Consider the following 17,430-nt stretch of genomic DNA (forward strand, 5'->3'; position numbering starts at 1 on the left):
TTTTTTTTTTTTACTAAATTTTGTCTTATACTGTCTTAAAATGTACTTTCCATCAAAAATGTTATAGCAAATGGAAAATGGCAATGTAAAGTTTACAATAAAAACTTTCTTTCGGCTTCTCCCGTTAGGGGCCGCCGCAGCGGATCATCTGCATGTTTGATTTGGCACATGTTTTTACGCTGGATGCCCTTTCTAACGCAACCCTCCCCATTTATCCGGTCTTGGAGCCGGCACTAAGAGCGGCTGGAGTTGGTTCCCTGACCGGGGATCGAACCCGGGCCGCAGTGGTAAGAGCGCCACATCCTAACCACTAGACCACCAGGGACCCCAAAGTTTACAATAGAATACAAAAAGTATACAGTTATCAATACATTCTCTTTAAAATGACTGAATGGTGAACAAATTCATGTATAATTTGTTCTGTATAAGATTTTTACTTAGCATCATCCAGGTAAGAGGTATGTACATCACACTCAAACCAATGTTTAGCACATGTATGCCTTTTAATATATTACTATGTAAGGAGAATATCTAAACTATATAAGGGGGAATAATTGATTTCAACTTATAAATAAATAAATAACAGGTGCACACCTTAAAGGTCTGACTATCATGGATGAAATTGCAGAGAGCAATTGAGTTGATAAAATGTGCCATGAGCAGGAAAAGGCTCAGAGCCATATGTAGTAGTGTACTGACTTCAGACTGATTGAGCAAACAATCCTCTCTTTCTCTCTTTACACACACACACACACACACACACACACACACACACACACACACACACACAATACTTTAAAGGCAAAGTTCAACAATTTTTCAAAATTCCATTAAATTGTCACTCCAAAATGGAAGCATGAAGTTTAAAGCTGGGAATTGGAGCTGTAGTGGGAGTCAATCGACTCGTGTCAGATTTATCAGGAAGTATGTTTACTGCATTTCCTCCCTCTGCATTCTCACTGCGTCCTTGCCTACAGTGTTTAGTCTGCTCTCTGGAGTGTGTGTGTTTACTGCATATGCTGCAAGGTGAGAACGCTCAGGCAGTGTGAGAGTGTGTGAAAGTGTGAGTGTGTGTGTGTGTGTGTGTGTGTGTGTGTGTGTGTGTGTGTGTGTGTGTGTGTGTGTGTGTGTGTGAGAGCCTGTGCGTTTGGCTTGGTGAGGTCTCAGCCTGATGCATAATTAAGCAGCAGTAGTTTGGAGGCCAGACACAGACGAGTGAAAGGCGCTGAGGACTAAGGGCACAGCCTGCCTGGAACACACACACACATTCGCACAATACACACTACACCCATCTCATATACAGCCTCTCAGGTACAATATGGCACGCTCCATTGCCAGTGCCACCCCTCCCACTGCCACAGTCTGGAACCTCTCTGTTTTTCAACAGATCGAGAAAAAAGATCATACAGAAAGAGAAAATACCCATTCAGGAGGCAGCAGAGAAACTTTCTGTTCTGAACAGAGAGAAAGAAAATGAAATCAGTAAGGAATTGACTGTGTTTTAAAAGAAAAAAGAATCCCTGAAATTTTTACTTTGATGCAATATTAGTGTTTTTTTAGTAGTACTTTGAAGAATTATTGGCATCCATAAAAAATGGGCAAAAAATACACAAAATTCTCTTTGATTCATATTTTCAACTTATAACTAAAGAAAAATGGGACTTTAGAGAGTTAAATAAAAAGGAATGAAGGATGAAAGCAAAAAATACTTAAAAAAAAGAATAAATAATAACAATAATATTAATAATAATGATAATAATAATAATAATAATTATTATTATGAGAATAAATAATAATAATAATAATAATAATAATAATAATAATAATAATAATAATAATACCCCATTAATCATACAGGTGCCTTTGGAAAAAAAAACATGACTTTCAAAGATCTGTCATGAATCATCACAGTTTTAAAAATGAAAGACAACAATATTTGTTGACCTGCACAATCATCCAACAAAAATCGGTTTTCACGGAAGAACCATTCTTGATTTCCCAAAGAACCTTTCATTAAAATGTTAAAAGAACCACTTTTTTTTCTTTTTCCAAATCTATTTTCATGGTTCTTGAGTTTAACCCTTAACAGTAACCTCATGGATCTTTAGACTGTTAATGTCGAGTGGTCTTCAATTAAAGAGCACTGTATCCAGAGGTAGGGCATCAGGATCAATCAGGCAGAAAGACGAAAGTGGTACCTTAGGACCATGTCTTCTTTTCTCTCTCTCTCTCTCTGCCCCTATTGTTACATAATAATAAAGGCATATGAAATAATAATAAAAGCTGACATATGTGTGCTTCATCAGTCAGCTGTTTTTCTGCTTAAACTGCTTTATACAAGATTAGATTTAATCAGCATTAGAGATTACTGTGTGTGAAGAGCCTTTACGCTGAAGAACCTTTTCAAACATTAACAACCTTTTTCTGCAATTGAAAGGTTCAATGGATTTTAAATTTTCTTTACAGAACCAAACACCTTGACACAGGACCATATACGAACATTTAGAGTGTGATGCATAGAAAACTTCATTCTTGAAATGGGAGTATAATAAAAGAAAAAGAAAAAAAAAAGAAATACGAAGATTTATTATGAATGTATGAATTCACATTCAGTTCATTTCAAAATCACCTTTCTTCTGCTTCCTAAATGGTTTGCTTGACAGTGACAAGTTGCTGGTCTTCAGCAAGCATAAGTGGAATTACAACAGGAAGTGTGCCTCGTATTTGGATTAGTTTGAAATCCACATTATTGAACCTGCACACACCAACAAGAAGCTTTAAAAACAAAGAAACATACAAAAAAAAAAAAAAAGCATACACATCATGGCTTTAAGATGCTGAGTTTCTGATTTTAAGGTTGTGAGTTCAAATCCCAACCAAGCTGCCAAAACCACCACCAAGCTCCCACTACTGGATCTTTGAGCAACACCTCAACTGCTTAGTTTATACATAAGATAATTGTAATACGCTCTGGATAAGGGTGTGTGCCAAATGCCATAAATGTAAATATACTAACTATAAGGTGGTAGAGCATTCTCACATTTAGCTCCTAAATTTTGGAATAGGCTTCCTGATAGTGTTCAGGACTCAGACACACTCTCCCAGTTTATGTGCAGATTAGTCCTACACATAACACATCACGTCATAACCTTGTGCTCCAGTACATCTGATCACATGCACATTATCAACTTGTGCTTGTTAATATAATAATCAGCAGCTACGCTAATTCCTCTCCACTGCTTCTCTTTCTCTACCCATCCTGAAGCATTCTGAGGTTGCTCCAGCCCCAGTCGTGTCCCACCTCATGAAGATCGAAAAGTGAACCTTTAAAGAAGTGGATGCCGACCACGCAAACATCTCAAACCATCTAGAGACGTACCAGCGCCAGTTGGATTCCACGTCATGTGGAGTTTGGACATTGGACCTCTGAGTGTCTAAAGGCTCGGGCATGGAGAAGCTGGTGTCTCAAATGTTGAGCTATTTTATAAGTTGCTCAGTAGCTCCTGGTTCCATAACCTCAAATGACTGTATAAGACTGTAGAAAGAACATTACTCACAATCTTACACTTCAATGTTAATGTTAGTTCTCACTCTCCAGTGTTCTGTATTGTTTAAAGACTATAATCACACTCTTGATGTCACCCAGATGAGGATGGGTTCCCCTTTTGAGTCTGGTTCCTCTCGAGGTTTCTTCCTCATAACATCTAAGGGAGTTTTTCCTTGCCACAGTCAACATGGCTGCTCATCAGGGATAAATGCACACCATTCACCTTCACTGTCAAATTCTGTAAAGCTGCTTTGAAAAAATGTCCGTTGTTAAAAGTGCTATAGAAATAAACTTAGACATAAATGAAGCTTCAAGACACCATACAACGAAATGTACCTGAACATAAAGAGGACAGTCCTTAAAAGTAAAACTACGAATATAAGAGTGGACAGGGATCTTCTATAAGTGTAGAGAAAGCTTTTATTTTTATTTTTTTCAACCATTATTTGTATTCACAAAATATTCATAACAGAGCACATGATCAGGGTTAAAAAAGTGTACTTTCTTGGGAAGACAAAATATAAATGAAAACAAGACCGCTTTCTATACATTATTCAATTCTGCTTCTTTTATTTACAGCAATTGGCAGATGCCTTTATTCAGAACGATTATCTCATTCATACAACCGAGCAGCTATGATATTAAGGGCCTTGCTCAGGGACCCAGGTGCAGCAGCTTGGTGTAGCTGGGATTTGAACTTTTAACCTTCAGATGTAAAGTTCAATGTCTTAACCACTAAGATACCACCTTCCCCTGTCCATTAAAGGGTACAGATTTTTCTGATGTTAAATGCAACATACTATCAAATAATTCATATAAAACAAAATGATCGTCAGAATAAAAAAATTTTGACAGATCTGTTGAATGGTGAGGGCAGGGTGTAGTGTGTTTCGCCTGGACGGTGTGAAGTGCTGCAATCCTGACGAGTTGAGATGTGATAAATCCACTTAACACGCTGCATGAACACCACCTCAACTCCTTGATCCTGCTCTGGCTGATTTCTGCTGCCTCTGACACACACACACACTGACACACACACACACTGACACACACACACACTGACACACACACACACTGACACACACACACACACACACTGACACACACACACACACACACCGACACATGATGTTGGGGCTGAGCAGGTGATAATCTGATCAGTTAGTCATTAATCCGAGTCCCACGGGGTCAGTTCAGCTTCAGATCGGAGGAGAGCGGCGCCATGAACTACACTAACGTCCTGAAATAGAATGTAGTGGCTGGAGAAGACAGGTACTGATAAATAGCAGGAATGCAGGAGATGAGCACAGAGCAGATCGAATGGAGAACAAAAAGTGTCACGGTTTGATAAAGGAGATAAAGCGGGGGAAAGAAGAAAAGAGGAAGGTTAATCATGTGAAAGAAAGACAGAAAAAAAGGGCAGAGAAGAATACAGGCAGAAATACAATAGTCAGTGAGAATGGGGCAAGAAAAGACAGTCTGAAGGTAAACACAATAAAAATAGAAAAAAAAAAAACCCAGAACAGGCGAGGTGTGAAAAGAGCAGCAAAGGCGAGAAGATGGACAGGTGAGGTGACAGCAAGAAAGGTTTAAAAGTGGCCAATGAGGAATTGAGGTGAAAACATTAGCAAGTGAGATGAGGCGTTGAGGTGAAGATGGCAGGTCAGGTGTTTAGGTATGGAGATTAGTTAAGATGTTGAACTGGAGATGGGCAGATGAAGAGAGGTGTTGAACTAGAGATGGGTAGGTTAGGTATTGAGAAATAGGTAGGCAGATGAGGTGTTGAGATTAGGTGAGGTGTTGAGGTAGAAATGAGAAGGTAAGTTATGATGTTGAGGTAGAGAGGGGCAAGGTGAGGTGCTGAGGTAGAGAGGGGCAGGCGAGGTGTTGAGGTAGAGAGGGGCAGGAGATGTGTTGAGGTAGAGAGGGGCAGGAGATGTGTTGAGGTAGAGAGGGGCAGGAGATGTGTTGAGGTAGAGAGAGGCAGGTAGAGAGGGGCAGGTGAGGTGTTGAGGTAGAGAGGGGCAGGTGAGGTGAGAAGAGGGTTCAAACTGTGACTTGTTTGGGAAAAAAAAAAAAAATACACTGAGGGTGTACCAGGACATTTTAAAAGCTAACAGCAAAAACAAGGAACCACACTATTCACTTCTTCCTATTAACTGCACAGTGATGAAGTGAGAGAACAGACACAGCAGATTTAACAGGCACGAGAAGGTTTTAAGAAAAAAAAATGCCTTTATTTTACAACTTTAAAAAGCAATTTAAAGCACAAAGATTGAACTTTTTTTAATATAAACATTTTTTTTCCTGCATAAAAATGGTGGCGTGTGCACGTTGTGCTTGCATTGCAAACTGTGTCCAGCCTCTCGGGGCTCTCGCCGTCTCGCCTTTTTTATTGCATACGTCACATGTAACCGACTCCTCGTGGATCTGCTTCCAGTTCAGGACTGTGCAGAAGAGAAGGTAGAGGAGGAGATGACAAAAAATAAAAACACACACGAAAAAAACCCAAAAAACAAAAAGACAAATGTACACAGCGAACACAGTAGCAGCTCTCTGATGAAGATCTTGCACATTGTCCAGAGGGGGAAAATAAACAATAATTATTGAAAGAAAAAATGATTAGAATAAATTAACAGACTGACAGTGTTTGTGCTTTAATGCTGTTTATACCAACAGCTAACCATAATTCAAACCCCAAAGCAACTCAGGATATGAAACGGAGATTCCTGTGACAGATCAGCTGCCCCAAGTTTCTCATTATTTAGCGCATAATGCTAGCAGAACAGTTGCACACATCCCCATAGACGGCTGTGATTATTATAGTCTCTCCTCTGGATCTCTCTCTACTCTATAGAAATCTACTCTTACAAAACTAAACAGCATTACAAGGCCTTATAAAGGTAATCAGATTCACACTATTATTTATATCGCCACCATTCATTACATAACAATATACAAAAACAAAACAAAAAAGAACAAAATAATCTTTAAAGACTTTGGTATGAACAAAAGATTTTCAGATCCTCCTAGTAACAATGTTATTTCCCTTTTAAGACCGAAGTCCTGTTATTATGCCAAGTATGAAATGTGCATAGAAATCTTCATAAGATGAATGTTTAAACCCGAACACTGATACAAAAGTGATGTTTAAGGAAAAGACAGTCATTAAAAAAAAAGATAAATCTGTCATGAGTTGAAAAGTCTCTTGGACTAAACTCCACCTAGCAAGCAGCGACACAATCCCAAGATCTTGAGTAAGACATCTTCGCGTTTTCTCTAATAATAATAATAAGTGTGTGCTGAGGGAAATAGCCAACAGGCAGCGCATTGAGATGGGCAGAATACTGTACATGTCTGTGTCTTGGCTGAGACTGGATCGGATCGGGGAAAAGTGACCGAGCTCTCCAGGGTAAAGGTTTTGCTACTGAGCTTGAGACATCTGTGCTTCTGAGGAGCACAAGGTGATCGGGCCAAATGCTTCTACACACACTCTCGCACACACAAAACATCTCAATTGAAGCCGGAGCTATGGCGCACTGGGGAAGGCTTTACACATGGTACATTTATTCCAATAGCTTGCGTTTTTAGCTTTTTTTTATTTATAGAAGTGAAAATCTTTTAGATACAAGACTTGAATTATAAATTCTCTGCCTTTTTTATATAATAATTATGTACACTAAAAAAATAATTCTGGAAATATTAAACTTTCTTACAACTTTGGTAACTCTGATATTTTACCAGTAGATTAGGGCTAGATAAAACCTACACAAGCCTATAAAAACAAAAATACGTTTAATAAAACTTATTTTCTATCAGGTGTCAGCTGTCGAAAGCTGCGTTAATGTTGATATCAAGCTGACACTCAGGTTTTTATTGACATACGGTTGTTCTGTAGAGAACGCCCAAACATCACTCATTCATAACTTTGGAGCTCAGAGTATGAGTATGTCAGAGTAAGTGTATATAACATTGATGTGAAGTCTGGGGAATTACAAACAACTGACAGTTATGGTGCTGAGACCATAATTTAAAAAATCTCAAACAGTAAAAGACTAAAGAACTGACAAGGGGGAAGAAATGATTAGTCGTGACAACGCAATGACATGCCAGAAGTATTTTTAAATATCTTATGAAAATAGTAACAGTGGGTTCAATGGGCTACAAAGTCAGTTGTCATGATGATCTCAAACAAACAAAAAATCTAATCGAAAAATCTGCGACTTGAAACATTGCACCTGATTACACGGCATATGGGGTCATAAAGGGTTTTATGTAGGTTTCATATAGCCCTATATTTATTAAAGTTACCAAAACTTTAAACACACTGTATAGCTTATGAGAATCAGTCATTCTCTTCTGCTCCACTGAACACATTCAGTGCAGGCTGTACAGTCTGATGTACAGACAATATGCTTCACTTATACGAAGTATGAATTCAAGCCAGATGTTCTGTCAATCTGCATCCCCACGGGACGTTCATTCGGTTTAAGACTCAAACAGACGTCAAAACTAAAGTAATGGATTAAGAAAAGAAAAAAAAAAAAAGAGAAGAGGAAAAGGAAAATCAATCAAGCTACAATGCTGCAATCAACAACCCAGCTGATTGCCTTATATGTTTAATTCAAACCTGTTAAACAGAATTAAGCCCACACACAGGTATGTGAAGGAACGCAATGATTCAATTACTCATAGGACGTGAATGAACAGAAAGTGACCGGCACCTAGTGCGGTTCAGACCGTCAGCATTTAGGACTGTTTTATGGCGACGACTTTTACGTCCTTGCACCTTTTAGCTTTTGGTTAAGGTTTACGGTTTGAGATGATGGGCAATGACAGCAAATGGTCAGTCATGCTACTTAAAAGTTTCCATAGAACTGCAGAGTCTGCAGTAAGCTGTTCTCAGTCACCCTTCCCCAGAGGAGCTCTGGGTAATTCATTGGCTCACGTTGCTGCTACATGCGGTTCACAAATCAATAAAAAAAAAAAAAAAAAAGAAAAAAAGAAAAGAAAAACCTGTTATAAATTTAAAAACCTAATCAAGGACAACTTTCAGCCTGGCTAGCCTTTGATTTGATCAGAAAGTCATTCAAATGGCTATGTCTGTGGTGTAATATTCCTCAGGGTGTTAATGTTTCATATTGGTTCTTGTGTGCCTTTTGGCAAGCATGCAAAGATTGTGATTGTTATGTTCCCACATAATTCATCCTAAATTTCTGCCCATGATGTATCCAAACCCTACTGCAGGAAGAGAGATGTACTTTAAGAGATAGCCCGCTTTTCAAATTCAGACACTTCCATATCATTTCTAGAAACCAATTCTCCTACCAATTCACACAGATTACCTGATATGAAAGGTTGTGTTCAAACTCTTAGCATTAATCGAATTTCATCATAAGTAATTTGTATGAACTTGATTGAAATCCAACTACATCTTCCTCAATTGATTGTATTTAACAAATTTCATGAGAATGGGTTGAGAAAATATTTACTATATAGCCGAATGCTTGTAGACATCTGACTATCACACCCATGTGAGCCTTCCCACAGTCTGAATTCCACAAGTGTTTAGAAGAGTACTATCAATAAATACTTCTGTGTACTACACAACAGCAAACTTCTCTTTAATTGCACCAAGAGTCCCAAACCTGTTCCAATGCCACTGTGGTTACTGTTGAAGATTTCGAGCCTACACAGAGAACTCACTAAACACTTTAGTGATGAACTAGACAGCAGACTGTGTGCCAGACCTTCTCGTTTAACACCAGTACCTGACCTCACTATTGCTATTGTGGCTAAATGAGCAAATCCTCAGAACCATGCGGCAAATATCTAGTGAAAGCATTTCCAGAATATATTATTATATAACAGGAAAGCGGTGAACAAATCTGGAATGGGAAGTTCAGTAAGCATCTATGGGTGTGATTGGTAAAGTGTTCACCTACTTGTCTCTATAGACTTCTCATCATTTCTGCAAATCGACTGTTGAATTGTTTTTTGTTTTATTCTTTATTTAACTTTAACTAACAAACTTTCTTTATTTAATCAGTAGTTTATTATAAGACTGGTCAGTGTATCTAGGCTTGTTTAAACATTTTAAGCCAAGCTCTAGGATCAATCCATAAGTTATATTATCTTCATTTTATTTAAATAAAAGACTCTGGTTTTAGAAATACACAGAGGTTTTAAAAGCCTGGAATTGCATTGGAAATAGGGTTTCCATCTTTACCAAACACACCAAGTGCAGTGGAGCACTCAAGCAGGGTAAGGAAGGGCACTAATTAAATTGGAGGCCTGAGGTTTGCTACTGACCTAAGCTAAAATTAGGGAGACAGGAAAAGGTTGGAAGCATTTGCCAGGCTACCTTTTCTTTTGACCAAAAGACTTATAGTAAGGATGCCTAAGAAGGCATTTGTGTTGTATTTTCCCAATTATTATTACTATTGTTATTGTTATTAATGAGACTGATGTCTACACAAATAGCAAGAAAGAATTTTGGAAGAAAGTTGTGATAATCATTGTGATATCCCTACGGCCAAGTGTGTGCGAACATATCTAATCATGCTGGATTCCTCACTGCAAGATTCAAGTCAAGCAAATCCCCACCCCATTAAAACCATACACACTTTTGCCATAAACACTTAATTTGTACTTAGTTAGGAGCTTCCAGTACAAATTAGTTTCAAGCCCAAAATACCCGAGAGGTTAGCCATGGCCACTCTGGGCTTTCCTTTCAGTTTTTTCTCCATGGGCTAATTCAGCTTCCCTTCAGGGATTGAGGCGTTTATGCCGGCAGGTTTTTGTCCACCGTTGCCTCCAGCTCTAGTTGTGCTTGGCTCGCCCTCCTTTCATGTAGCTTTTCCAGCGCTTGGCAAAGTCCCTGAAGATCGGCGAGTCATCGATGGAAGCCAGCAGCTGCAATTGATTTATGTGCGTAGTGTGGTAGTCCCATCGTGCTAGGTTGGGTGCTGTGCCCAGCATGAAATGACGTAGATCATAAATAGTGCCTGAACCAGTGTCGTAAAGTGGCACCATTGCCTTGAGCGAATCCATGCCCTTGTCGTATAGTCGTGCTGCCTCACGTCCGTCCCCTTCTTTTGCTGTCTGTGCCAGGTCATAGAGCCCAATCAGAGAGTAGATAAAGCCGTTGAGGACGAATGAACTTGGTGAGGTTGGATACTCTTCATACCAATCGTACTTGTTCATAAAGACGGCTTTTACGCCATGTTTTTCAGACGGTACCTTATAAGGCCCAGTGGCACTCACTGCTGCTTTCAGGTATGTCTCGTCTTTGGTGAGGAGATATGCCCTTACCAGGGTAGACATGGCCTGGCCTTGCGCCATTGCAGAGTACCAGCCAGGCTCCAGGGCCCGGAAGCCGTCGCCAAGTTTGCGGGTTACCAGTATTGGCCAGCCACCATGTTCATCTTGGTTCTTCACTAGCCAATCACTTGCAGCAAAAAAAGCAGCCATGTGGGCCGTAGTGGAAATTGTCACGTTGTCGATGGCACCTCGACCGTGCAAAATCATTTTGACCACACGCCGTGGCATGGTTTTGGTGGCCTTGACAGCCTTAGTGTTGGACAGGCCAATGCCCTTGCGCAGATCTGTGAGGAGGTCCCGAGTCACCGTGGTCCAGGCTGAACGAGGCCCAATGCCGTAAGTGATAGAGCGGTCTTTAAAGGCAATGAGCTGATTGCTAGTGACGTAGTGAATCACAAATGGTGGACCCTTCTCCGTCGTCTCCAGTGTGACAGACACGCTGCCATTGGATGCAAATTTTAAGTCAAAGGAGATAATGAAATCCTTTGTGTTGCCAAGAAAAAGAGAGATGCCCTCAGAGTTCTCTATAGAATAAAAGAAAAAAAGAAATCAAGGAGTTAAAGAGGTCTGCCCTCAGAATAAATGTCCGAGCAGTCAGTTTTTTGCTTGTTTTTAAAAAAGCACACACACACACACACACACACACACACACACACCCACCCACCCACCCACCCACCCACCCTGCACTTTTTAATTATATCAGAATGAAGTCTTGATGGTGCAGGGTTCACATATGTTACTGCTCCAAGGAGCTAATTAGATAGAAAGGTAGAACCGTGAAAAAATATCCACTTGGCCGGGACCCTAATATGATAAGGGAAAAAAAATTCAGCAAACACTACTGGTGCAGGAGATTGAGGCAATTTTCTTTGTCTGAGTCTCAATTTTCCTGCCATCTCATCTGGGCGGCAAAAATTACAGTCAAAACTTTTTCCAATATTCTGCTTTCTTTATTAAACATGATTTATATTAAAGTGTGATTCTTTCTCTAATAAAAGGCAGTAAAATCTTTTTTTTTTAAATGAGGCTTTCCTTAGATAGGTAGAGAACGTGATAAAAGAAACAAACAAAGCGAGAAGAACTAAGGAGGAAAGGCAGAGAGAAATAAACCAGATCGTTGTGGTGAGATACTGGACAATCAGCCTCACAGTGTTTATTTGTTTTAGTATTCAATACACTTATACAGCTATTACTTAGGGCAATAAATAGATGTGTACCACTCTCCTCTGATTAGCTCCCAGTCAATAATAGATGAGTGGAGACTCCTGACAGTGAAGAAGGAGAGTGTGAGTGATATGAGAGACACAAAAGAAAGGGCAAGAGTCACTAAAACAAATGGGGCGAGCAAAAAATGAGTGAGAAACGAATGACGAAGGGCAAAATATCTAACGCTGGAGTGCTAGATCCTGTGCATCCCAGCAGGCTTTGTTTAAATCGATGCTCTAGGTGATGACACCAATTACAGCTTGCCTGCGCAACAGCCCGGCTAATTCTAACGCCTATTGATTGGATTAGTGCTAAAAAGCCACACTGTATTATTACCAGCAAAATACATATTGCTGACCAGAGGGCTGTGCCTCCAGAGGTTCTGCCTGGTGTCTAGCTTTGTGTGTGTTCACTTTAATAGGGTACAGGTATTGATTTTGTGGAACAGACTACAAGATGCAATGCAAAGCTGCTGATTGGAGAATTAAACAAGGACAAGAATGAAAGTGCTCAGAGAGAGGAATTAAAAACAGGAAAAGTAAGAAAAGAACATTAAGTTTATGGACGGCTGGATGATAATAATTGTCATGAAAAGCACAATTAGGCGCGAATAAATATGCTGCCATAGTACGCGACCAAACAGGCGATGCAAATGTCAAGCTTTTGGGGGTGAGGGAGTGTTTTTAATTAAGATAATCCAAACTTCTCAGTCATAATTAAAACGGATGACTTGTGGAAAGAAAAATGAACCAGAGAACAGGGAAGAGACACAATCTTCAACTGTCTGACAACCGTTTTAGTTTTCTGGGAAATGGTAGGAAGACAGACATGGAGAAAAATAATACTGAGGGCTTGAAATTCCCCCAGGGTTGGTACCTGGAGCGTTAAACAGATGGACGGTGGAGGCACGGGTCTTGTCGTAGCTTGTGATGAGAGTGCAGCCCTTGGGAATGCTCCATGAGTTCGGCTTGTTGTTGTGCTCCTCGGCCGTGTCATAGACCTCCACATGGGGGGCTCGCTCAGTCAGGTTTTTACTGTAGTGACTCAGACCATACTGGGCTATCTGAATGGCATAGAAATAACCCTGAGGACCCCACTGTGTTGACAGAGGCACTCCTGCAGAGAAGACAGAGGGAGACAACGTGAAATCAAGCTTATACATTCCATTGCAATTAAACGATATGACGACGGTAACGATCTATTTTCATAGAGAATATAAGGTAAAGTGTTTTTTTTCTTTCTTTAAATGGTCACATGTACTTCACATATCCCACCGATGTTAGGAATGGAGATCGACCGATTCATCGGTTTTGCCCGATTAATTGCCACTAATTGTTGACAGATTGCAGGAACTAAAAAAATACATACCGCTAGGTTTTACGGGTAGCATCTGTTGCTGAACCGTTTGAGAAGATCCGCTTTCGTAACGAGAGCGACCTCTAGGGTTGAATCACTGACAACGTGCTGTATGTTTATACACGAGACTGGGCGCTGCACGGAATGGGTACCGTTCAGATTTAGCCATAGAAAGTGTTTATACATGCCTTATCCAATACAGCCAAAGGTTTGTGGACACCTCACCAGAACACTCGAATCTGCTTGTTTGAGCTTATTCCATATCTAAGACAAATATATGCCGGAATTGTTTGTGGACCATCTGACCATCACACCGAAATGTGGTTCTTTCCTCATAAAATTGGGACCACACTCTTCTAGAAAGGCTTTCACTAGATTTTGGAGCGTGGCTGAGAGAATTTGTGATCAAGAACATTAGTGAGGTTGAAGTGAAGATGTCTGAAATGCAGTCAAAGCTCGATTTTATCCAAAACAATGATGTTCAGTGTAGTTGAGGTCTGTGCAGAACCTTCTTCTACTCCAACCTTGACAGACCATGTCTTCATGTACCTTGCTTGTTGTTTGAATTGAAAGGCTCTTACTTCCACTAAAGAGACACGACAGCATAGAGAGACATTCTAGTTAGAGGTCGTCCAATTGATGGCAGTTTTCAGTTTTGGCATCTTTTATTTGAACGGGCATCGGCCGATTGTGCTACAAAATTTCAAACAGGGAAACCGGAAGATCTAGAACTGTGAATATATAAAGCAAGCAACGTTTACACATGCCGCTATCATTACTAATAGGTTTGTGTATCTTTTTGCAATCATGTCTGCTAAGTTGCAAAGGCAAGAGCAAGAATGACAAGTATCAGTACGTTCCCTTTTTATTACATCATTTAAGCAATTTTCTGCATCACTTCTTATTAATTAACTTTCAATTTAATTAGATGAATGAGGTAAAAAAAAAATTATAATCTGGCAAATGTATCGGCAAAAAAACAAATTGTATATATGTATATTGCCCGGATTTTTAAAAAGCGGCTAGAGAAAAACCCATATCAGTCGACCTCTAATTCTAATCCTCTGTGTGCTTCTAATTTTACTGACAACAGACTGAGCAAGAACCACATTTGGGTGTGATGGTTAAGGGTCCACAAACCTTTGCCACATATTTCACCATTTCACAGCAAAAAAACAGACTCAAAATAGTTGAAATGTCCACTAGCTTCAACTGTTTGCAATAGTTTTGCAACAACAAAAAAAATCTATTTGAAAGAGTTGGGTTTTTCATGTTCCAGGATAGAAACAGTATTTGAAATTCTATGACTTCGCAACACTCGACTGATCTACTGTCTCTTGTACAGAGGTACATGCCTCATCACTATGATCGGCACATGATAAGAGTGAAAGGTCACGGTCAATAAAGGATAAAGGATTCTTCTAGCTTTAGAAGTCTGATCTACAGCCGTGGGTTGCCAAAATGCATAGCTCAATAATTTACAGCTGCTACACCTCTACATTATATAACTCTGGTTCAGATATTCAGACACACACACACACACACACACACACACACACACACACACACACACACACACACACACACACACACACTTTGATACTGACATTACTAATGTTATGCCTACACCAACATCTAAGCCTGACCTTGACTTCTGTAAGCAAACCATGGCCTCTCAGCTGTTTAAATATAGTTGTTTTTTTGGTAAAAGAAAAAAGTTTTCCTCATAGGAACCAGCCAAATATTCATGCAACCTCAAAATAAAATTCCTATTCTTTTTAGCTACCTACCAGTAAATAAACACAACCCAAAACATTCAGCTACACCCCCCACCCACAAACACACAACAGTGAAAAGATAAATAGATCAAACTGCAAGAAATCACAAATGCCCTAATGAGATCCACTGCATTCCTCAAGGCCATTTTCCATACCCATATGCTTACACACAAACAAGTAGTAAGTGGGACCCGCATTACGAGTTAAATGGAGGTCTGAGAAACAATGTCTGGCCTAGATTCTATTCAGAGCCCAATATTAGTCTGGAACAGAGGAGGAAACTCTGCGTCTCTTCAAAGTACATTCTGAATTTTTACCCCCTCCCTCTCTCTCTTTTCCATATTATTCTCATTATCCACCCTTCCTTTTCTCCAGCCGGCGCTTCCTCCTCATGAAGCACAGCCCTAAGTGTGTCCTACCATGCTAGTACTCTGCAGCACATGACTTGTCATTAGCGCTAGATGAACTACAACCGAACACGTATCATGTTGGAAAATAACAGCTGAAGCATCTCTAGCTGAGGTCACCATGACCAATACACACACACACACACACACACACACAGAGACAGAGACACTGTTTTTTTTCCTCTTGTCTCCTCTTTCATACACTCCCACTGGATGTGCACACACACACACACACACACCAAATGTGTCTCCAATTTCAAAGGAAAAAACCTGGACACACCCTGCTCTATATTTTCCTGCTGTTACTCTGACTTTCTGTTCCAAATTTGCACAAAACCACTTAATCCCTTGATTTAGTCTCTCGAAAAAAGAAAAACCTTTAAGCAGCTGAAATGCTGATGACACACTTCTGTTCCTCTTCACATTCAACACAAAGGCTCTGAGAACTCACTGCTCTAAACAGACTCCTCACAGCGGAGAGGAGAATCAGGAGGAGTGTTTTGCAACCTTGAACAAGCCCCTCAAAGCCCCCTTCTCTTCCCCTACCTCCTCCTCCTCTTCCTCTACATCCTCCTCCTGCCTAGTGCTGTAATTAATAAGACAGAGCTCCTTAAAACTTACAGCACATATCCACGGGAAGCTTCTGGAGCTCACAGTCGCGGTTTTGAGTAATGGGCAGGGAGCGGGTGCTGCGGGAAAACACGTCAGAGTCCCTGTGAAATCGCCCAGGGACGAAACAAGAGCACTGAAGTAATTCACACCCCATCAGGTTCACCTGGCTGACGGATTTATCTCCATTTAGAGACGACCCAATTTCTTCATTGAACACAAAAGATTACACTACAGACCTGCCCCTTCAACAGAGCCACACTGAGAGGAGAACGCGTAGCCTTTTACCACTCCGAGTACACCAATGCAAATCTACTGACAGGATTGAGAATGAATTACAGTCTGATGACTCGAAAAATGGTTTTGTTGAGAATGAATGACAAAGTGAACATTGCCAGGAAAAACACATAACGTTTCAGCCCCATCCCCTATGCCACTTTATGAATAACACACCCTATAACCTTTTTCGTTTGATTTGTCCTATAGGTCGCAATTCCAGTCTCAGGGTCTCACTGCTCTGAAGAGTTTCACGTTTTCATTTAGCGCTACGGATGTCAAGAAACTGTAGAAATTATAATCATTTCATAATCATAATCATATGTAAATCAAACTATGATGGGTCAATAACATTATATTTATTTGTTGCTTATTTCAGACTACTGAATTGATTTCTTTAATTACTTAGATGGTGCTTTAGGTTCCCTGGTGGTCTAGTGGTTAGGATGCGGCGCTCTCATCACTGCGGCCCGGGTTCGATCCCGGGTTCCCTGACCCTGATAAATGGGGAGGGTTGCGTTAGGAAGGGCATCCAGCGTAAAAACATGTGCCAAATCAAACATGCGGATGGTCCGCTGTAGCGACCCCCTGATGGGAGAAGCCGAAAGAAAGAATACTTAGATGGTGCTTTATTACACTACATTTATGATTATCCACATTACAAAATTAATACAAAAATACCTATAAACATTTAAATATATACACTGATCAGGCATAATATCACATTATAACATTATGACTGGTGAAGTGAATAACACTGATTATCTCTTCATCATTGCACCTGTTGGGTGGGATTTATTCGGCAGCAATTGAACATTTTGGTCTCAAAGTTGACGTGTTGGAAGCAGGAAAAATGGGCAAGCGAAAGATTTGAGCGAGTTTGACAAGGTACAAACTGTGAGGGCTAAACGACTGGGTCAGAGCATTT

At 40.1% G+C, this 17,430-nt stretch overlaps 1 protein-coding gene and 1 non-coding gene across 4 annotated transcripts in view; both read right to left on the reverse strand.

The window, feature by feature from the left end:
• Nucleotides 1-253: 253 nt before the first annotated feature.
• On the reverse strand, nt 254-325 carry trnak-cuu. The gene has a single exon. It is a non-coding gene; the product is annotated as a tRNA-Lys (tRNA).
• Nucleotides 326-5,761: 5,436 nt separating this feature from the next.
• glceb (glucuronic acid epimerase b) overlaps nt 5,762-17,430 on the reverse strand; it is a 67,308-nt gene continuing 55,639 nt past the window's right edge. For 2 of the 3 annotated variants that reach the window (XM_046840477.1, XM_046840476.1), the window contains 2 exons: nt 12,953-13,192; nt 5,762-11,394 (listed from right to left, as the gene is read on the reverse strand). In XM_046840477.1, the coding sequence (XP_046696433.1) occupies nt 10,370-11,394; nt 12,953-13,192 (1,265 nt within the window). In that variant the 3' untranslated portion in view covers nt 5,762-10,369. The remainder of the gene's footprint in view (nt 11,395-12,952; nt 13,193-17,430) is intronic. The other variant, XM_046840478.1, reaches the window with a different exon arrangement.

This window comes from Silurus meridionalis, chromosome 26 (genome assembly GCF_014805685.1).
Source record: "Silurus meridionalis isolate SWU-2019-XX chromosome 26, ASM1480568v1, whole genome shotgun sequence".
Lineage (NCBI taxonomy): Eukaryota > Metazoa > Chordata > Actinopteri > Siluriformes > Siluridae > Silurus > Silurus meridionalis.